The sequence below is a fragment of the Cydia pomonella genome, chromosome 15 (genome assembly GCF_033807575.1).
Source record: "Cydia pomonella isolate Wapato2018A chromosome 15, ilCydPomo1, whole genome shotgun sequence".
NCBI classification, from domain to species: domain Eukaryota; kingdom Metazoa; phylum Arthropoda; class Insecta; order Lepidoptera; family Tortricidae; genus Cydia; species Cydia pomonella.
In genome coordinates this window covers 1,229,567-1,253,806 of record NC_084717.1, presented here as the reverse complement: position 1 = coordinate 1,253,806, position 24,240 = coordinate 1,229,567, and the positions used below count along the sequence as shown (strand labels likewise).

Genomic DNA, 24,240 nt, shown 5'->3' with positions numbered 1-24,240 from the left:
TGGGTTCATGTTGCATGGGAGAGCGGGCGAGTCCACTTATGGACCAGTCTAAACTGGTCTCAGCTACTACAAACGAAAATAAAGGAATTACAATCATCATCTTCCTAGCGTTTGTCCCAGCTCATTGCGACGGCTCATGGGAACTAATCCCAAAGATTGGCGTAGATACTAGTTTTTACGAAAGCGACTGCTATCAGTAATTATACTTACACAAATTAGGCTAAATTCAAACAAAACTTTACCTCAACTTACTGACCAGGATTCATATTTTACTACTTATCAGTTAAACCAAAATGACGGAGTCGTTGTCTATGTCGGGAGAACGGTGGGAGAACTAAAATTTATCGTAATCTGACATGGCACACGGGTACACTTTCGTTGCACAAATGTTCATACTATTTGTCATCTGTCACTTGTCATTCTGGCAATATGTCCTATAGCCACCAGGAGGTCCATATTCCGGCATACCTACCTACTTATTATCGGCCAAGCTACTGGATATGGAAGGTTGAGTTAAGGAATAGAATCTCCATATACCCAAAAGTGTCTGTCAAAAAACCTTAAATAGGTGGCGCTACAATACCTAGAATATATGAAAAAAAAATCGATTCATAGACAGCGTAATTCACTCCGTCAATAATGCCTAAGTTTTTAACTATTCTAGCGCTACTCTAGAGATATTTGGAACTATAATACATATAATACATATAGTGTACACTCAAACATAATAACATAACTCTAAGCCATTTAGTTTCCGACTAACAGCGAGTAAGGGATAATATATCAAGGGTCTGCCTGAAAACCAGCGTTGTAGTAAATACACTGCAACACTATGCTGAGGCAAGCTCCTTTTTAACACTCATGAATATTTCTCCCTTATATATACAACTCAATTTCTTAGTTTTTAAGTCTAATTTAAGGCTTATTTGTATTAAATGTCACTGTCTGTTAACTCTGCCATTTCATGTAATGTTGAATAAAAAAAATCTATATCTATGTCTATGTCTAATATTTGTAGCTGACAGCTGGACACTTTTGCAACATTCCTGCCTATGGAGATTATATTCCTTACCTTCACCTTCCATACACAAATGTTCATATTATTTTTCATCTGTCACTTGTCATACCGGCAATATATCCCATAGCCGCCAGAAGTGCCAAATTCCGGCATACCTACCTACTTATTATCTGCCAAGCTACTGGATATGGAAGGTAAAGTTAAGGAATATAATCTCCATATACCAAAAAGTGTCCGACAAAAAACCATGAATAAGTGGCGCTACCATACCTAGAATATTTGATAAAAAAATCAATTCCTAGACAGCGTCACTACGTCAATAAGACCTAGGTTCTTAGCTACTCTATCGCTACTCTGAAGGGATTTGGAACTATTATTTATAGCTGGCAGCTGGACACTTTTGCAACAGTTCTGCTTATGGAGATTCTATTCCTTACCTCCACCTTCCATACACAAATCTTTGACAACTGTCACTTGTCATTCTGGCAATATGTCCCATAGTCGCCAGGAGCGCCATATTCCGGCACACCTACCTACTTATTATCGGTGAAGCTACAGGAATTACACAGCGGCTCCCATGATATATGCTCGGCATTATGTTTGATAAAATATGTTCGATATTATACTTAAAGGTGTGGTAACCACGTTTACATACGTTTTGACTAACGTATCTATGCAACGCAAAAGTGGCTATATATTTCGCTTGAAGACAATTTCTTAGATCTATCCTGTATTTTTCGAGGTTCTGCTTTGTTTCGAGCACCTTGCAACTTATTGTTAATAACATTTTAGACCCTTGCGTGTTCGCCACAGGTTGCCTGAAGGAAATCATGTTTTGGCGAATAAAGCACATTATTTTGTTCTTGTTATTATTAAGAGGAAAAAGGACGACTGCTTCTCCATACAAACGTGGTAATTTTCCTCTCTAGATACTTATTAAAATTGTAGAAAATAGCGACACGAGTTTCCTTATGTTGGCTGGTAGAATTGGCTTTCAATGATGATTTTGAATGAATTTTTTTTTATTTTTTTTTATTTATTCAGGATTACAACAGCTTATAATAATTACATGTGCAATTTTAAATTTTAAGTGTATAAAGCCAATTACAGTAATCCTCAAGGTCAAATCGTGATCTTAGTAAATAGTTAAGAAGGTAGTTACAGAATAGTAGGTATACATTAGTGAACATGATTGAGCACTTACTGAGACACAATAAGCTAATCAAATATATAAAAAAGAACCTTTGATATTGAGGTAGGCAATATATTATAAAACAATATTTCAATATTATGTGTAAGCTAGGTCTAGAACCAGTACGGATATTTATGTCTACATATATATAGGAGTGTGTGTGTGTGTGTGTGTGTGTGTGTTTCATGTTTAATAACATTTATTTAAACTTGATTTGGTTTGATTTTGTATGTTATTTACAGTTAGGATCTTCCTCGCGTTGGTATTGTGAAAAAAATTGTGTTTCACTCATGTAAATACATGTAAATAATTTACATTTTTAATTATATTTGAGATGAGCTACCAGGAAACCGTAAACAACTTTTTCATCAAACGTTAATGAAAATACCCAAAAGGAAACATAATTGTTTTTTAACAAAACGTAATTGTGTACCTACTTGTGGTGGCATTATTTAATTAAGTCTGAATTTGTCGAGTAATAAAATAATAACCCCGGGCGTTCGAGCCGACACGACAACATTTTAATAACGAAGAAATGACGCCGACTACAAAAGTGTATAAATCTGAAATTTGAGAGTTTTTTTGTACAGTTAATTTTACAGTTGAAGAATTTAATTTCCGTATCGTTTTGTCAGAGTACCAATCAATATGGAAGTCGCTAGGACCGCGTAATATTGTCATATTGTCACTGTGACAAGGTACGAAATAGTACTTTTTTTTAATACGACGTCGGTGGCAAACTAGCAAACGCCCGCCTGATGGTAAGCAGTCTCCGTAGCCTATGTACGCCTGCAACTCCAGAGGAGTTACATGCGCGTTGCCGATCCTAAACCCCACCCCCCTCGTTGAGCTCTGGCAATCTTACTCACCGGCAAGAACACAACACTATGAGTAGGGTCTAGTGTTATTTGGCTGCGGTTTTCTGTAAGGTGGAGGTACTTCCCCAGTTGAGCTCTGTTCTAGATCTGGAATGACATCCGCTGTGCTGTGCCCCACCACACAAAGCGAGATGACATTCACAATGCCCATATCTTTTTTTTGGACGTAGTTTAAGGACGTACCCGGGTCCGTCCAGTACTGAAATTAAATTCCTTTTTCTGTATTTATTTATTTTAAACTTTATTGCACATAAAAAAAGAGTACAACAGATGGACTTAATGCCATTGGGCATTGTCTACCAGTCAAATATAAGGCAAAACAGAAAAGCTTTGAGGTGGGTGCAGTAAGAAATAAACAAAAAACCATAACTTTTGAGCGGAGTAAAATTTGTAATTAAATATTTAATTATACCTTATGATTATGAATAAGCTAAATATATACATAACCATACGTAGTAACTAGTACATAAAAACCTCATTTTGGTGTTTTAAGAAAAAATATGTTATTAACAACAAAATATTTTGGTGCACAAAAATTGGGAGTTGCGAACTATGTGTTATACTAGCCGATAGGTCGGTTTGTAACAACAAAATTTTGGAATACTGATAAATATTTATTTCTTAATTTCGGAAATGACTGCTCAAACAATTTGGCCAATTATTTTTTCGCAGCAAGTCACATGCTGTATGTTTTATCATCAAAACAAACATGACTAGACGAAATTACTGGAAACAGAGGAATCGTTTTCTGAACCTCTCATCTCCGACAAAATCCACATTTCTTCTGCACTCGGCTGGATTACTTCTTCTTTGTCTTCACACTCTTTACAGAGTGGTCGTGGCCGCTTCCGTTAGTGAGACGGATATATTCACCTAAAATATTTAAATCTCAGCTCCCGTATACTCTTAAGACGAAATACCAGCTAAGAATCTTAGGTAAATATCTCTGTCGCGCTGACCGAGGCGGCTCCTAAAATTAGTGCGATAAGGACAACTGCAGCTTAGGCGAGAATTCCTGCATAAAAATCTCAGAAATAGAGGTTTCGTTCTCGACATTTTCCTCCTCCAAAACTTAACCAATCGTAACGAAATTTTGGGAACGGAATGAGAAAGAAATTTGATTTTGGCGTTTATCGTTGCCGATTTATATGCTAGGCTAGGCGTCTGTTTACAGTGATTTTATTTTTCCGTTTTAGCGCTGTTTTAAGTAAACTGGTTCTTATAAAAACAAAAATATCAAAAGAAACAAAACGAACAGACATCAGAGTAGTGGTAAAATCCAGAGAGGAAAATGTCGAGAACGTTTGTATGGAGAAATGGCCACTAATGTTTCCTCTTAATCGTGTGTAAGACGATTCGTAATAGGTTGATGAATGAATGAATGTTGTTGTGATGAATTTATTTTGCTATTCATATTTGATGATGTTTTTCTCTCTTAACATTGTATATAATACATAGTTGACGATCATAATGTAAATTCATATAGATTAGCTTTAAATAATTTATATTGTAATTTAATATTATGAAAGAAATAAATCCAAATCTAAATAAAAACATTAGAATTGTAGATACAGTGTTTAGCTCTAGAACGTAATACAAGAAAGTTTAGCTATAAATTTATCTACTAGTCAAAAGTTACATCTATGTTTTTGAACATTAACATAACAATTAGAAAGTTTTGATGTGCTTAGCTGTTTTGAACATGGATTCCGTTCATTACCGTGACTAGGTACCTTAATGAAATTTATAGGCTACTAGATATCCGCCCCGGCTTCACACGGGTCACAAAACCTTAATAAATTATACACTTAAACCTTCCTCAAGAATCACTCTATTGATAGCTGATAACCGCATGAAAATCCGTTCAGTAGTTTTTGAGTTTATCGCGAACATACATACAAACAGACAAAGGAACTTTTTATAAGGTGTGATGTAGGTAAGTTAAACCATAGACAAATTGGCTAAACCGAAAAAAAAAACGTGTAGGTAGGTAGGTCATCTAGGTTGCCTAAAACGTACATACATAGATATATTCATTTATTTCTTATTGAAAATTAATATTATATTCCACATGTCAAAATAAATTGCATTCACAATAATATCGTCTCATATTAATAAAAAAAAACAATTCCTTAAAAATAATAATCGTAGTGACGATCTGAAGAGTACCGTCATCATTAGATATATTAGAGCGGCCTAAGATCTCAAAAATATCTCAACAAGCACTTTAATCCCTAGACAATAGAGATGTGTTCAGATATTCGTGAGCGCCTTGGCTGTTTTAACTAAACTAAGTAGTAAACTATTTAGTTCAGACTAAACTAATTCACTTGTAGTGATAGTAATTCGGTTAGGAGTTATATTGGAACGCAACCCATATCAAAAATTACGCAAGTAACAGTACATAAAAAACCCATTCTCATTTCTAATATAGTGAATGTTAAAAATATTTGTACTGTAAACTGTACTCTAATGCAGGCTGTACACACTCATCAAGAGACTCCGAGACAGGCCGAGAACGATTGTGGACGCACAGCTCCCTTCTCGTCTCGCTCTTAATCGTCTCGCCCTTATCCGACTGCATCGGGTTTTGCCGAGAGTCTCGGCGAGAGGCTCTCGACGAGTGTGTACAGCTGGCATAAAATATCTGATGTCTTTTCATGGATAGTTTACTGGCATGGAAAATAAAATACAATTTAAATTTATTTGGACTATACGCTGTTACTAAACGATTCTATCGAATTCTGTGTGAAATCTAACATGTCACACAGAGATACCTCGATTATTTCGGAAAGCGAGATTTTATAATGATTTTAGTGCTAGATATATTTTTATTTTTAATGGTACCTATTTCAATTGACAGTGCCTTTATTTTTATATAAAACATGATTAAGCTATGATGCAATCAATTCACTTATGCTGCCCCACGGCAGGGCCCGTATTACCGATTAATATGTACAGTATTTGTTTTTGTTTAATGATAAGCAACATCATAGGAGCCACTGCCGACCCTTGAGAACCCTAAATACCCGCTTCTTGAAGAATCCCATGTCGTAGCGCAAAGGAAATACCTCAGGAGGCAACTTATTCCATGTTCTGCACGTTCTAGGAAGAAACGAGCGAGATGCCCGCTTATTCTTGGTGTGCCATGTATCTAAGAAGTGAGAATGAGCTTTGCTCCTTCAGCGGGAAATAAATATTATTAATTTATAAATATTATTGATTTCGGGTACATCATGCTTGAGGGGCGCGGAATACCCAGCGCAATAAGTACGCAAATAAAATGGGCCGACGATCTGGGCAAACTTCGCTGGAACCTATTGAATGACGCTGGCACACGATCGAATATTGAATAGATCCTCGAGGAAGGCCTTTGTCAGACCGTTGTTTGACTTAATGATGATGATGATGACTAATTTGTTTAGTCTCGGCTGAGATGCAAAGTTTAAAAACCGCAACTTGGCCCTTGTGTCAAACTTGGCGAAGTTAAGATATTGTTATCAAGAATTAATTGGGGCGCTAGAATGCCGCTTAGTCATTCTACTCACAAAACGGCGCAGTACACAGATTTTTACAATACTTATTTAGGAAAATACAAAAACAAAAGAAATAAACTATTATTATCAACAAAAAGCCTCTGCGGGAGATACTACAAATTATTACTTTATTAATTATTAATTACTAAGGTAAAGTAGTAAGCTGAACTAACACCAGTGATAAGCCAAAAACAAGCTACAGCCGCGGGTTGGCGGATCTACGAAGCAGTCGTTGATATTCAAAAAAAATGTTGTGTTAGCCTCAAGAGTTCTTTCACAAGTTATTAAACATTTACATGTTCCGTGACATCATAACTACATAGTGGCTCTGTGAGCAGTAAACCTCACGAAATTTAAAAAAGTGTAAAAATTAAAAATAAAATAGTCACACAGTTGGTTTTATTTTGTTTGTAAATTGAACGAAACAAAACAAATGCAACTCTGTTCCAAATGAATGTGATTTAAATTTCATCGAACTGAATAAGTTCTGTATGTAAGTAGAACCTTGGGCCTTACCAGGATATGACTCACTACGGTCGATCAAGCCAGGGGGGTATTGTTCAGTATTTAGTACAGCATTATATACACGACAAAGTTGTCTCTCTAAAGGCGTTGTCTTACCGTTTAACACAATTTACTGCGACAACTTCTAACAAACAGCAAACAAACAATTAAATCACAAAGGGTTCTAATTGTCCAATTTCGGGATATTTAAATCAGAAACACCATTTGCTTTGTCTGTTATGACAATGGGAGAAAATTGTTTGCGAGGTAACGTTTTGTGGCAAAATGTATTTTGACACCTCTGGGTTGATTTTGTGAAAAGAACGCGTAATTATGAGGTCAAAAATTCATTTTTTATAGCCTTATATATTTTAATAAAAGTTACGTTCAGAAAACAACTACGTAGCTTTACTGTTACAATGTCACTATTGGTACACCGTTTTCACAGACGATCTTTGTCAATGTCCTTGATAAATGACGACCGGTTTGGCCTAGTGGGTAGTGACCCTGCCTACGAAGCTGATGGTTCCGGGTTCAAATCCTGGTAAGGGCCTTTATTTGTGTGATGAGCATGGATATTTGTTCCTGAGTCATGGGTGTTTTCTATGTATTTAAGTATACAGGGTGATTCATGAGACGTGAGCAGGACTAAGCCTACACAATCAGTAAATGTTAATGAACCGTTCATCATCATATTTAAGTAAAACAATCTCGCTTTATTTCTGTTATTTAACTTTTTGGGAAGGACAAATTTGATAATCTACAATCATGGACACCCTACAATACTTAATTATGAAAGATAAAACCTCTTTAACCGTTATGACAGCAGTTTGATTATGAAGAAAACAAAATGTCACACTTGAATGAGATACGATTTTTCAAAAGTAACCAGACTCCGATGACATTCAATTTGTCACTTGTTATGGATAAAACAAAGAGGGTGACCATACATGGCGTAAATAAATTAAAACATTTTTTTTGAACAGTAAAAAATAAAAGAACGTTAATCTCACAAATACTGGTACGAAACAGTTGCTTATAACTTACTGAATGCTCAAGCTTGATCCTGCTCACGTCTCCTGAATCACCCTGTATAAATATTTATATATTATATATATCGTTGTCTAAGTACCCTCAACACAAGCCTTATGAGCAGTGGGACTTAGTCAATTTGTATAATAATGTCCTATAATATTTATTTATTAAAAAAAAAAAAAAAAAACCTACTTTAAATTGCGTTGCTGTCGATTTGACTTATATCTCCAGACGTTTATGAATTTTTAAATAAATAAATTGTTTTAAACCCTAAATAAACTTTCAAGAGCGGATAGCTCAAAAACAATGTATCGAAAAACTTTTCTAAATAAAACTTGTACATTTTTTATTAAATTTCATTTTGTATATGCCATGTTGCTAAGACGCATAGTTTCCGAGATATAATCGAAAAACCGAAACATGAGACCTTCAAACCCCCCTCTCTCCCTGGGCTCAAGGGTTACGGCCAGGGACTTTTGATATGTTCACCTCCTAACTAGTCCAAACAAAGTTTCGAAATAAAAATTGTGTTCCAAGCATTTACTTCTATAACTTTTTTGAGCATTCGTTGCCTCGCCTATCATATGAAATCAAAATATTAGCAATAACTGTTAAAAGAGCCAGGTGGGAATAATTTTTTGAGGCAAGGGAACGAATGCTTGCAACGAATGAACAGAACCCCTAGTTTAGAAACAGCGTGTCAAACGGGACGTTTTGGAAACTCAAAATCCCATACAAAATGAGACTTAACGCAAACGCGTACGTCACGTAAGGACGTGAGCATTGTCTACAGGAAATAGGTCAAGTGGCCACTGAAATATTTCATGATAATGCAGATAACTATTATTATATGTATAGTAAGTAATTAATTTGTTGAAGCATTTGACAGTTTCAAGTAATAAATTAATAACCTTGGAAAACCAAAATCATACCTATCACAACATATATATTTTGAAGAAATAAATGTTGGAAAATATTTATAACAAAAACCCCGTTTCGTGGCCGACAGCCAAACGTTTCTCAAATGACTTTTGGAAGTCAAAGTTTTGAACTTCCTGGTAAAACATTGTTCGTTTTTCAAACAGCCCACAACAAACAGGGACCCATGATTTATTCACTGAATATCTGTTTGGTACCGTCAAGTTGTAGAAGGTTATACAGCCCCAAAAATATGGTTTTAGATAAATAATAAATATTTGGGAAGAATCTTACACAGATCGACATAGCCCCAAATTAAGCAAAGATTGTATTGTATTTATTTATTTATTTATTTATATCATATAGTTATTAGACGATGATATACATACAATAACATCCATTACTCAAGAACAAATATTCGTAATATACACAAAATGCCCTGTCTGGCATTCGCACCCGGGCCCTCCTGCTTCACAAGCAGGGTCACTAGAGACTAGGCTGGGAGGCCGTTAACTTACTTGGCTGGCGCGATAATCCAAAATGAGTCTTGTCCTCCAACACAAGAGCACGCCACTTTGCTCGGTCCAGAGCGGACTCGCGCCAGCTTTCGCTGACGCCGAGCTCACGGAGATCTGCCTCCACTCTATCCGCCCAACGATATTTAGGATGACCAACAGTACCGCGTCCAGTTGGTCGACCTAAATAAGCCCTTTTGACTGCGCGATCGTCATCCATCCTGTCGACGTGGCCAACCTCATCATTATATTCGGCTCGGCTATTAGTTGTTCTATTTCGGCATTCTTTCGAATCCTCCAACTGCCAACGTCTCTTTTGACAGGTTCCAGAATGGTCATGATCAATAAATTCAAATTCGGAATCACCTCTTATTTTCAATCAAATAATGCGAAGAGGTCTAATTTAGCCTGCAAGATTTGACCCGAAAATACATACAAACATTGCAAGCTGTAATGTTGAGAACAGGAGTGTCAATTTAAGGCGGTTTAGCGGCCGGCTCCCTGACAATGCGCGTTCACGAACTGCATCGCAGCCATGTGTGTTGTTAGTTTTAAGGTATATTTACAGAATTCAAAGAAGATCCTAATGATGTTGCTAATTACTTATTATCACCAATAATTATAATAATGTGGATCATTTACAGAGACAGAAAAAGTGGTTTTGGATCGCGACCCAGAAATCCTGTATGCTGTTTTAAGGTATTTATATATTGGCTAATAGTTGTGTGAAAATAAAGATTTTCATTCATTCATTCAAGTTGCTGTGTTTTTCCATGTGGCAAATCTACCTGCCTCACCGCGGACCGCATCATTATTCTTAAATTTTCACTAATAAAGGAAAGTCCAAAATACACTCTACAGCGAACATTGAGTGATGGGTTGACATTTATTTCCTAAATACATCACTCGCTATTGTTGGCTTCCTTTATGAAGAAAGATAAAATATTCCCCGAAGCAAGGCATTGTAGGGAAATGTCGTGGGCCGGATGTCAGATATGCTATCTGTTTATCTGTAGTTTAGGTATCTGTGGCAAGACTGACAACTCTCTCTCTTACTCGATGATGCCATCAATGATGGCTGTGCTGTGCTTTTACTACTTTTTATAAACTAAGATAATAAGTAATACAAGTGTGTATTAATCTCAATAATTGTTTTATTAACATCAAAACATAACATGGCGCTGCGGACATAAGAATCACAACGGTATGTCAAATAAAAAACTATTGGGACAAATAGAGAAAACTTTTCCATGGGACGCCATTTTGCATCACAAAAATGGACATGTTACGACCGCCAGCACCCCTGAATCTTTCAGGAAACAACATCAAACAAGCTTTCCATGATTGGAAACAAAAATTCCAACTATATTTTGAGGCGAGTGGTGCGGCCGAAAAGTTGACTGAAAAACAGCAAAGTGCACTCCTACTTCACAGCATAGGTGATGAAGGCCTCGTGGTCTACAATACACTTGAGAACAAAGAAAAACTAACATACCAAGAAATACTCAAGAAATTAGAAGAACACTGTAGTCCACCAAGCAATGAAACATACAATCGACATATTTTTTTCAATCGGAAGCAAAAAGCTGGGGAAAATATAGAAGACTTTGTGACAGCACTCAAAAAACTTAGCTTAGACTGCAATTTCGAGAAACTCAAGGATGGACTCATTAGGGACCAGATAATAATAGGATTAATTGACAACGAACTAAAGGAAGACTTACTTAGTGTAACGGATTTGACTTTGGAGAGATGTATAAATATGAGCAGAGCGGCTGAAGCTACAAGAGCTCAAATGGATACCATCAAGAACAAAAATGAGGTAGCAAGAATAGAAGTGGGAGCGGGACAAAGAAGGAACATAAAAAAGGAGCACTCTAGTGATAAAAGGCAGCCCTCCAGGAGCAGAACCAGAGAGCAGTCATACGGCAGACAGCAGGGTCAAGCGCACACAAGACAACCAGAACCGTCATATCATAAGAAACCTTGTGGCAAGTGTGGCAGACAACATGGCTATGCAAAATGCCCAGCATTTAATAAGAAGTGTGTGAGGTGTGGCAAATACAACCATTTTGCGGCTATGTGCCTAAACAAAAGCTGTGCATCCGTAAGTAAAAAAGACTGGTATATGAAATTAAAATTAAACAATGTAGAAACTATATTTAAAATTGATACTGGCTCACAAGTTGACATAATACATTCAGATATTGCTCGTAGATTGAATTTGACAGTGTGTAGACCTGATGAGGGACTGACTAATTTTGATGGTTCACCAATAAAAATAGAAGGAACATGTAAGGGTACAATAAAATATAAGAATAAGGAATGTTTCACAACTCTTTATGTTGCAAATTGTTGTAGAACAGGTGTCTTAAGCTATTATACTGGAGTGGAACTGGGAATTGTAATACCTGTAGAGATAGTTAATGAAAATGTAAGCAGTATTGTGCAAAAATATAATAATTTGTTTTCAGGTCTAGGTGAACTTCCATATGAATATAAAATAAAATTACAAGACAATAATGTACCAATTGCTGAGCGACCCCGGAAAATACCATTTCAATTAGAGGAAAAAGTTAAAACCGAGCTGGACAAACTGGAGCGTGCAGGTGTCATAAGGAAAGTTAGTGAGCCAACGGAATGGGTAAATTCAATGGTAGTTACAAAGAAACCATGTGGTAATATTAGAATTTGCTTAGATCCTCAGAATTTAAATAAATACATAATTAGGGAACGGTATAAAATGAGCACTTTTGAGGAATTAGTAGCCAAAATGCCTTCTGCTAAATACTTTAGTGTCTTAGATGCATCAAAAGGATTTTACATGATTAAATTAAGTGAGGACAGTCAGTTATATACAACATTCAATGCTGGTAACTTTGGTAGATATTGTTACATACGCTTACCTTTTGGTTTGAATTCGGCTCCGGAGGTATTCAGTAAATATTTTTCAGATATTTTTAAGGACATTACAGGAGTAGAACAGTACGTTGATGAGCTTATAGTATGGGGGGAAACAATTGAACAGCACAATGAAAGATTAAAAATGGTGTTAGATAAAGCAGAGAAATCAGGTGTTAAATTTAACAAAGATAAATGTCAGTTTGGGGTAACAGAAGTGAAATATGTAGGACATATTTTGAGTGGTGATGGTATTAGACCGGATCCAGAGAAAGTTAGAGCTATTGTGAGTATGGAGGCGCCCAAGAGTAAAAAACAATTGCAAACAATATTAGGGATTGTAACATATGTAGCAAAATTTGTACCTAATTTGTCAGATGTAACTTTTTCATTGAGGGAACTACTTAAAAAAGATTCTGAATTTGTATGGGGTGATAAACAAAAAAATGATTTTGAAAAGCTAAAAAAAGTGTTAACTTCACAACCAGTTTTAAAATACTTTGATATGAATACTCCAATAACTCTATCTGTTGACAGCAGTAGCACGGGATTGGGTGCTGTCTTACTTCAAAATAATGCTCCTATAGCATATGCATCTAAAGCTTTAACAGAAACTCAAAGATCGTGGGCTCAAATAGAAAAGGAACTTTTAGCTGTAGTATATGGATGCCATAAATTCCACCAATATATTTATGGTAGACATGTACAGGTAGAGACAGACCATAAACCGTTAGAACATATTTTTAAAAAACCAATGAATGAGACTCCATTAAGATTACAAAGGTTAAGACTTCAATTACAAGGATATGACCTAGAAATTAAATATAGACCTGGCAAAGAACTATTAGTTGCAGATGCTTTATCAAGAGCTTATGTAAATGATACTATATGTAACAAAGAACTTGATGAAAAAGTAGAATTGCATGTATGTTTAGTGAAACAAGGCATAAATTTAAGTAAAGAAACATGGGATAAATTAAAAATTGAAACTCAAAAAGATCAGGATCTGTGTTTATTAATAAAATACATTCAAAATTCCTGGCCAACTTCTAAAGAAATTCCTTTACAATTAAAATATTATCATTCCATAAAAGATGATATCTATATTTCAGACGGATTAATTTTCAAAAATACTGCAGTTGTTGTACCTAAGTCGTTAAGAAAGGATATGCTTAAAAAAATGCATTACAGTCACTTAGGCATTGAGAAATGTAAAAGTAGAATCCGAGGTTTGCTATTTTGGCCATTTATGATAAAAGAATTAGAGGATTTAATTCAAAATTGTGACTCATGTTTAAGATATCAGAGAAATCACTCCCATGAACCGCTAATGTTAAGAGAATTGAGTAACAAACCTTGGGACATAGTAGGAGCTGATATGTTTTTTGTGAATAATAAAATTTACATATTAATTGCAGATTATTTAACTAAATATGTGGAACTTGTTGAGTTGAAGGACCAAAGTTCAGAGTGTCATATAAAGGCATTAAAGTGTGTATTTGCACGGTGGGGCATACCCAAAATATTGTATACTGATGATGGTTCGCAATATAGAAGTTGGCAATTTAAAGAATTTTGTAGAGAATGGGAATTCAAACATATAGCTTCCTCTCCCTATTATGCTAGATCTAATGGATTTATAGAAAGACAAATACAATCTATAAAAAAGATGTTTAAAAAATGTATAGAGGATAAGAAAGATATTTACTTGGCCTTATTAGAATACAGAAATACGCCTATAGATCAAGAGTTAGAATCTGCCAATGAATTGCTTATTGGAAGACAAGTAACATCTTTCTTACCAACTAAAGACAGATATAAGAAAGTTAACTATAACAATGTTAAGCAAAAAATAGAGAAAAAGAGAGAAATGTATAAATATTATCATGACAGGAAAAATAGAGGCAAAATTAATAGTTTTAGTAGTGGACAAAATGTATATTTTCATGATAAGAACGATAATAAAAAACTTAAGGGAAGGATAGTTTCAGAGGAAGATAATTATAGAAATTATTTGATAGACACAGGAGACTCTATAATTAAAAGAAATAGGTATCATGTTTTCAGAGGGTCACCTGGTGAAGATTATAGTTTGGCTAGAAAACATGTAACTTTTAAAACAGAGGACAATGAGAATGTGTTGAACAATGTAACTGAGAATAACGAAACTGAGCCTGTAATGATTCATGAAAATATAAGTGGTGTAGATATGCCTAATGATAATAATATTAATCATTACAATATAAATGATAATGGTGTAAGGTCACGGTCAGGAAGAGCTATTAAAAAACCTAGATACCTGAGTGATTATGTATCTTAATAGCTCTACCTGATTTTAACTTAGAATAAGTACTTACTTTCAGATAAGGTAAAGAAGGGGGATGTCAGATATGCTATCTGTTTATCTGTAGTTTAGGTATCTGTGGCAAGACTGACAACTCTCTCTCTTACTCGATGATGCCATCAATGATGGCTGTGCTGTGCTTTTACTACTTTTTATAAACTAAGATAATAAGTAATACAAGTGTGTATTAATCTCAATAATTGTTTTATTAACATCAAAACATAACACCGGAGGGGCAAGCTATAGGCGACGCGGCGCATTGTTTTTGCTAATATGTGTATTAGCAACTTGTGAGTTGATAAGTCATTCCAGATCTAGAGCAGAGCCCAACTGGGGAAGTTCCCCCACCTCACAGAAAACCGCAGCCAAATAACACTAGACCCTACTCATAGTGTTGTGTTCCTGCCGGTGATTAAGGTTGCCAGAGCACAACGAGGGTGCGGTGTGTTATGGTTGGCTACGCGCATGTAACACCTTAAGAGTTGCGGGCGTCCATAGGCTACGGTAACCGTTTACCATCGGGCGGGCCGTATACTTGTTTGCCACCGACGTAATGTAAGGATTTAAACGAACTATAAAGATTAGGAATGTAATGAACCAAGAAAATAAATACTTATACGTGCAAAATTTGTAGTAAGTTTGAGCAACCCCATTCGAACGCACTTGACATCATAATGGTAACTAACTGAGATCATTCAGATATTGTTTGTTTAAGTTAAGATTAGATAAGAAGAATTTATTAGCACAAGTGTTCGTTCGAATTGGCCTGGAAGTCTTATTCGGGGCAATGAAATAATATGAAGAAAAAGTAAACATCGCATTATTTGACCACATAATGTAATTTAAATAACAGCCCGTTTGTCAATTATTGCTTGTAATTGCGATTGAAGGTGGCATTCTAAATATTGGGTCTGTCCAGTACTGTACTGTAACTGTCCAGTATTATAAAATAGTAGAGAATATTTTTATGTAAGTAATTTAAACAGAAGAAACAAAGTAATTGTTAGTACCGGAAAATACAGTGGGTTAGAAATGCAGGGTCGATTTAAAACAGTTTTTAAGCCATAATAACTATATATTATTAAGGTAAACGTCTACGGGGCTGCATCGCACGCATCGGACGCATCGCACGCAACGGATCAGTGGACACACTAACGCCTATATAGAGAATATTAAAATTTGTTGCGTGCGTTGCGTCCGATGCGTGCGATGCGGCCCTGCGGACGTCTACCTTTATGCGGTATTTCAATATGTTTACAGTAGGTGAGCATCAATTTAACTAGTTACATGAACAGTTTCAGTAAATAATGAATAATGGTAATTTTGTGGCCGTTATAAAACTATCAAAATAACTCCAATTTTACCGGTGCTCGTAGTTTAATTAAACTGAATTTTGCCCATAAATACAATGCGGAACTCCTCTGAAGCTACTTATCCGCTACCGGAAAATTGCTTATGGTTTACACTGAAAATAGTGGTCAATATTTTACCGTAACTTTTTAATACAAAAAAAAAAAATCAGTTACACACAACTGTGCAATGCAACTTATTTTAAGTGACCGAAGTATCAGCGAAGATCTCCGTTATGACTCGGGAATTTTGTATTCGTATGTCCGGATGTTCTCCTCTACAGCAGCGGTATCACGGTCGCATTTTTATCACCTGTCATGCCATGCGTCACTTTCGCACTTATATACTTGTTAGAACGTGACAGACATAGTGACAAGTGATAAAGAGCCGACCATATTAGCCCTACAGGTCGCTAATGTTAACTGATTCTCTTAAAATTTTGCGACCAGATTCTATGATTAAATAGAATTTTATTGTCGATCCAGATTTTGGAAAAATTTCAAAATACGGAAAATGGCAAAACGGATTTAAGCGCCTATAGCGTTTATGGCGCTTAAGAACATTATGAGTTCACTATGATGGTAACTCAACGAACTAAGTATTTTTCACTTTTACATTTTTTAAGCTTAACGCGAGGTCAGTACAGCTCACAGACCCACTAGTTACAACAGTTTTGACGGTCAAGGTAAATTAAAATTTGAATGTAACTACTTCAGAAAATCTTATATGAAATTAATACATTCCATCGTCTTTGAGTGTACTCGTAATGTGCATACCAAAGTGTCAATAATGTATGAATATGTGTTATTTCATTATAGGTACTTTTTTGAGCTTAATTCTAGATGCGAATACATTGCTGTCGACTGCATTGTAGAGGGAAATTCAAATGTATCATTAAGGACATTGATACTGACAACGGTATTTTGGTAGGGCAATGCATGTCCGACCATGTGGCCGGCACAATTTGGATAATTGGATAAGCTGGTTCACTGGTGGATAACTCTTCAATAAAACGTTGGATTTAACACAATAGTCTTTTATTTCGACTTTTACATTTTTTGAAGCACAATATTTGTGCACTAAAACTAATTTTATTATTTTTAACACAGAGTTATGGACTTACGCGTGCAGCCATTTTTGATAGAGAGAGCGAGAGCGATGAAAGAATTGACACTATCTATGGGCGTGTGGCGCCGTTTGAGATACCAAAAAAAACTATGTTGACAATAAATCGCAATTACTTATAACGCTTAAACATTCCGCCCGCCAAGAACAGTATGTTCTTCCTACCGCCCGCCATGACATCATACAACAGTACATACATAACAAGGTTTAGGAACTGAACATTACTAACGTACTAAACTAACATGAAAACGAGTTAACATGACATCAATAGATAACTTTGCACTCCATCTAAATTTTTTAAACATAAACAATACAAATACACTGTTCACCAGTCTATAAGGCAGAGATCATGAACAACTTTGATTACAATCTATAGAGATAGAGAAAACAGGCTGACTAAGACAAGTAACATTGTATGCTAACTTTAGCATGTTAACTAACATTTACTAACATACCCGTAAAAGTGAGTATCCAGAAATCACCTGAAGGTTAAAAACCCTTTAATTACTACATAACACATAAATGTAATTTAGAAAAAATAAAAACTTATAAGTATACCTATTACAATATTTATACAATTAGTACTCTTTCCTATCAGTCATTTTGAATAAGTACACTTGTATAGTTTTACATACTAGTAGAATTTAGAAGTATTAATAGAGACTTCAGTAACAACCTTGTAGGAACTTCATTACGAGTAAGAACCTAAAGTTATACAGTAACAGTATCAACCATATGAATTTTACAGTACCATTTGGGTACCTACAACTAAATTTAACACATATTAATAACATACTCTTAGTCTTGCTCTGACTGGTAGCAAAATAAGAATACAGGAAACTATAACTTTAACTACATGACAAATAATACTAGTTGGCAACAGGCAACACTATTAATTTGGAAACAGGTCTCATAAGTTTGGAATGTTTACATTTTAAGGTAACGACTCTAGTGACATTGTCTGGACCAGGGTGCTTTTCTTGTACTAACCCATATAACCACATCGAGGGCGGGAGATCATCCTCCTTAACTAACACTACGTCACCTACCTGTGGCTCTGGGGTCACCTTAGTCCATTTGTACCTCTGATAGAGCGTTGTTAGGTACTCCTGAGACCACTTTCGCCAGAACTGCTGCATAATCTTCTGGGTGAGCTGCCATCTATGTAAAGGGCTGATTTGAGAATCTTCATAGTTGCGATCTGGCGCGGTTACCAGAGCTTCGCCAACTAGAAAGTGTCCCGGGGTGAGTGGACTCGTGTCCACTTCATTTGATGGCAGCTGGTACATGGGCCTACTGTTTAGACAAGCCTCAGCCTGTGCTAAAACCGTTGATAACTCCTCAAACGTGAGAGTGGTGCCATCTAGGACCCGTTTCAAATGATATTTAGTAGAGGCGACACCCGCCTCCCAGAGTCCACCGAAATTGGGAGCCCGGGGTGGAATAAAATGCCATTCAGTACCTTCATTAGCTAAGGCCTCAGCAACCTCTTTCATGACAGAAGCCTCGCCCTGCTGGAAGAGGATGCGCAGTTCCTTGGATGCACCGACAAAGTTGGACCCATTGTCGCTCCAAATCTCCTTACAGGGTCCTCGACGTGCCACGAACCGTCTATAAGCAGCTAGAAACCCTTCAGTGGTAAGTGAACTTACTGCCTCCAGGTGGATACAACGGGTTACCATACATACAAACAGTGCTATATAGCCCTTATAGCTCTTGCATCCTCTACCTTTGGATATTCTGATATTTATAGGGCCTGCATAGTCGCACCCGGTGCGGTGGAACGGTCGAGCAACAGTCACCCTGCTACTGGGTAAATCAGCCATGAAGGGTTGAGTTTTGGTGACTTTGTACTTTATACATCTCACACATTTACTTAAAATATGTCTAATCAAGCTTTTGGCATTAATAATTAGAAACTTGGATCTTACATAATTTAGGGTGAGTTGGGGGCCTCCGTGGAGAGTCCTTGAGTGAGCGTCACTCACAATCAGCTTTGACAAGTGATGGTCATGAGGCATTATGATAGGATGCTTTACATTATAAGAATGATCGCTATGCTCAATCCTACCTCGCGTTCTCATAATGCCATCCTCGTCCAAGAAGGGACACAATGATAAGATAATGCTTCTCCGGGGAAGTGGATTAGAGTTATTCAGGTTAGTTAACTCCCGGGGAAAGGCTGACAATTGACTTGCTTTAATACCTACCTTCAAGGCATTATCAAGCTCTCTTGCGGTCAGATAGGATGGAAAAGATTCTCCTTTCAGTTTTTTACAAAATCTGAGACAGTAAGCTACTACTCTTACTGCCTTTGTTAAAGATGAGTATTTAGTCCAAGCACTCAACTCTTCGGATGGCTGAGCAGGGGATAAAACTGTACATACCTGGACTTTCATGGGCTTTGCTTCTAGCTCAGTGGATACGGGCTCGGATGTTGGATGCTGGTAGTTAGGGTCATGTAGCCAAGCTGGGCCATGGACCCACAACTCGAATTGGATGAAATCAGATGGTGACATTCCTCGACTTGCACAGTCTGCCGGGTTGCTGGTGGATTCTACATGCGCCCACTGATCATGGTTTAGTATGGATAGGATCTCGGTGACGCGATTGGCAACAAACGTTGTCCAACGGTTCGGCTCACCTTGAAGCCATGCGAGGACTATGGTTGAGTCTGTCCAAGCCCTGCAATGACTGACTGGCATGGATAAGACAGTGGATACTTCTGCCAGCAGTTTGGATAAGAGTACTGCTCCGGAAAGTTCAAGTCGGGGTGTGGAAATTTGGCGGATTGGACAGACCTTCGTTCTGGCTGCGACTAAATGGACAGTAACATTACCTTCATGATCCACTACCCTCAGGTATACGACTGCTGCGTAAGCGTCGTTGGAGGCGTCGCAGTACCCATGCAGCTGGATATCACTCGCGTCTTGCCTGACGCCAACCCATCGTGGCATGATGAAGTCGTTGAGAACCGGGAGCTGCTCACGGAACTCATTCCACTCTGTCAGCAAGTTGGAAGTCACTTCCTCGTCCCACGAGTGACCTGAAACCCACAGTTTTTGCATGTATATCTTGGCTCGGATAATGACTGGGGAAATCCATCCCAGTGGATCAAAGAGACGTGATATGTCAGACAAGATGTTCCGCTTGGTGACGGGGGTTGGCTGTGGAGGTAAGTTAACCTTATAGTGAAATGAGTCAGTCTGATGATTCCAAGACAAGCCTAGGATTTTGATCATGTCATCCAGTTTTATGTCTTTGTCAGAGCTGGTAACCGGGTGTGGATAAATTGTTTCCATTAATCTTTGACTATTGCTTGCCCATTTTTGTAATTCAAACCCAGCTTTACTTAGCAAACTAACTATTTCCGAATAGATTTGGATGGCTTGATCATCTGTCTCACACCCACTCATGAAATCATCCATATAGAAATTTGTCAGCACCCTTTCTGCAGCCAATGGATAATCTTTACCATCATCTTTAGCCACTTGCTGTAAACTTTTGACTGCAAGATAAGGAGCTGACGAGACCCCGAAAGTTACACGTAACATCCTGTAATCCTTTACAATGTCATCAGAACTCTCACGCCACAGCAAGCGTTGGAAATCAGTGTGTTTGTCCACGACTTTAACCTGCCTGTACATTTTTATAATATCTGCTATAAAGCAAATTGGATGAATACGCCATTTCATGATGATATGACGCAGTTCTGGTTGTAGTCGTGGACCAACCAAGAGATCATCATTCAAGGACCTGCCATTAACACCTTTAGAAGAGCAGTCAAAAACCATGCGAAACTTGGTTGTGGATTTGTCGCTGCGAATCACGGCATGGTAAGGCATGTACACACAGCCAGGTCTCGCAGCGTCCCGCTGGTCTTGGATAAGTTCCATGTGATTTAGTGATAAATATTCATTTATCACTTTGGTATATTCCTGCTTTAGGAGTGGATTGCTATCCATCTTTTTCTCCAATGAGAGAAATCTCCTTAAAGCCACTTTCCGTGATTCGCCATACTGACATGATGGATCTTCATCACGAAATGGGAGACTAACAACATAGCGACCTGTACAGTCTCTAGTTGTAGTGGATGCATAATGCTCCTCACACACTTGGTCCTCCTTAGACAACAAGTTGCGAGGCTGATCAGTTTCTATTTCCCAGAATTTACGGAGAGTGTCATTAATGGAGTTATCCAGAATATGAGCAGTTATAAAGCTATTAGAATGGTTACTCACTTGTGTTCTTCCTGACAGGATCCAGCCCAAAGCGGTGTTCTGTGCTGTCAGCGTGGACGTCGGATTACGTACAATACCCTCTGTCAGGGTCAGTCCATACACCTCAGCACCCAGCAACATGTCCACATGGCCTGGAGTGTCATATCCTGGATCTGCCATCTTTAATTTCTTCAACTCCTGCCAATCATGAATCTCAACTTTCTGTGAAGGAATGGGATTAGTTACCTGACTTACCACATATGCTTGAACAACGCAACTAAAAGAGCTACAAATGGATTGTATTTTGAATTGAACTTTGTGTTTAATTGGGACTGACAAGGGGATTTTTTCTCCGCCCAGCCCTGAGGGATCAACACTAACATTAACAGGTATCTTGTGTAACTGAAGCAATTGTACAGCACGCTCAGTCACGAATGATAATTGTGCACCCTGGTCAAGAAATGCCCTAAGTATATGACAGTTTCCTTTATTTTCTACCTTAACTAATGCCGTTGTTAATATTATCTCACTATTCGATGAACCTGAACTTTCGGCAGCGTGAGCCACAATGTTACCAGGCCCAGGTTCCTTCTGCTCCGACTTCTCATGGGTACTCGGCTGTTGGTTGTGGATCTTCACCCCTTCAACGGCTCGGCTTGGTTGCGCTGAAGGTGGTTGCTCGCTGTCCAGATGCAATAGGGAGTGGTGACGGCGGCCGCAGCGCCTACATGTTGTGTCTCGCTTGCAGTGTGTTGCAGAATGCTTTGCTCCAAAGCAATTGAAGCACAACGCCTTACTTTTGACAAAGTCCCTCCGTTGTTGTACAGAGTCCTGGCTAAACCGCTTACATTGGTACAACAAGTGAGCCTCTGCACAAAATGGGCAGGATACTGATGATGCTGATGAGGTAATGCTGAACACTTTAGGTCGCTCTGTTTCTTTTAATCTTGTTTCTTTCTTAGTACTTGGCTCTAAGAACTCCAATGCTCTAAATCTGGATTCTAGGAATGTTGAAAATTCACTAAACGTTGGTAGTTTATCTGAGTAATCACTTATCTTGTGTTCCCATTCTTTCCGGGATTCCTGGTCAAGCTTCTGTATGATCAGGTGGATGATGATAAGATCCCATGTTGAAACATCAATATTCATGTTGGTCAGAGCACTTAAACATTCATTTGTTGTGTCTAATATTTGTTTGACACCATAAGAAGATGCTGCGGTTAAAGTCTTTTGGCTTATTAAGCGGTTAAGTATGCACGATGAGATGTAGCGAGTGTTGCTGTAACGTTTCTTCAATAATGTCCAACATTGTTCATAATTTGCATCCGTTATAGGTGTGTGTCGTATTAACTGCTCTGCTTCACCCGTCAGATGACCCTTTAAGTAGTGGAGCTTTTGTACAGGTGCTAAAGTCTGGTTGTTATTGATCACAGATTCGAATAGGTCGTGAAAAGTAGGCCACTCCGCATACTTGCCAGAAAATACGGGGATTATAATTCTAGGTAGCTTCACTGCACTTGATGGATTTGATTCACTCTGTAGATTATTATGTGTGTGAGTTGAGGATGTTGACATTGTTGATTTGATTTTTTCCAAGGCCTCTTTTAACTGACACTTATAATCAATATATTTTTCTTCGACTCTGTCATAGGTTTCATTTGTGAAGTACGTATTGCTTGGATCCTTAGATTCTAACAAAATCGTTTGATGGTTGCTCTCGAAAGATTTCCAATTTCCTTCGAGAAGATCTAACCTTGCTTGTAAGTACGTGTTGGTCATACGCGATTTCGGTGATTTTTTGAGGTTAGAAGCGGCCTTGTCAATTATCTCTTCTATATTTTGCTGTAATTTTATATATTCCATGGTGATAATCTTGTAATTTCGTTCTTATTCGGTTCGATTGGACCAATGTCCGACCATGTGGCCGGCACAATTTGGATAATTGGATAAGCTGGTTCACTGGTGGATAACTCTTCAATAAAACGTTGGATTTAACACAATAGTCTTTTATTTCGACTTTTACATTTTTTGAAGCACAATATTTGTGCACTAAAACTAATTTTATTATTTTTAACACAGAGTTATGGACTTACGCGTGCAGCCATTTTTGATAGAGAGAGCGAGAGCGATGAAAGAATTGACACTATCTATGGGCGTGTGGCGCCGTTTGAGATACCAAAAAAAACTATGTTGACAATAAATCGCAATTACTTATAACGCTTAAACAATGCAAATGCATTAGGAATTTACATTTAGATTAAATAAATAAATAATAAATAAATATAATACAATACAATACAATATAATACAATGCAATACACTACAATTTAGGTACTTGCTGATAAATGCCATGCCATTTTCCCGGCTATACATGCATACAATACAATACAATATAATACAATGCAATACGCTACAATACAATACAATACAATACAGTAAAATACGATACATTACAATACAATACCATACAATGCAATGCAATGCAATGCTATACTCTTTATTGCAGTTGCACACCCTCGCATAGTGTACAGTAAATGTACAGAAACATAAACAAAGACAACTGAATGGGCGGTAACATGTGATATCTTTAACATTTTTATTCAAATCTCAATGATTCAAAAATGTCACATCGCCGCAACACTGTCTAGTTCTATGCATAATATGTACCTAAATTACTTTTACAGTAAATAATTATATGATGCTA

The 24,240-nt window shown here is 37.2% G+C and overlaps 1 protein-coding gene across 2 annotated transcripts; it reads right to left on the bottom strand.

Annotated features, from left to right (window-relative positions):
* Positions 1-17,344: 17,344 nt before the first annotated feature.
* Positions 17,345-23,646, bottom strand: LOC133525497 (uncharacterized). 2 transcript variants are annotated; one of them, XM_061861755.1, is made up of 2 exons: positions 21,558-21,646; positions 17,345-20,362 (listed from the first exon to the last, which is right to left on the bottom strand). In XM_061861755.1, exon 2 carries the CDS (start codon positions 20,271-20,273, stop codon positions 18,186-18,188), a length of 2,088 nt encoding a protein of 695 aa, XP_061717739.1. In that variant the 5' UTR covers positions 20,274-20,362; positions 21,558-21,646; the 3' UTR covers positions 17,345-18,185. The 2 variants fall into 2 exon arrangements, with proteins under 2 accessions (XP_061717739.1, XP_061717740.1); XM_061861756.1 differs by having other exon boundaries at positions 20,151-20,362; positions 21,558-23,646.
* Positions 23,647-24,240: the final 594 nt, after the last annotated feature.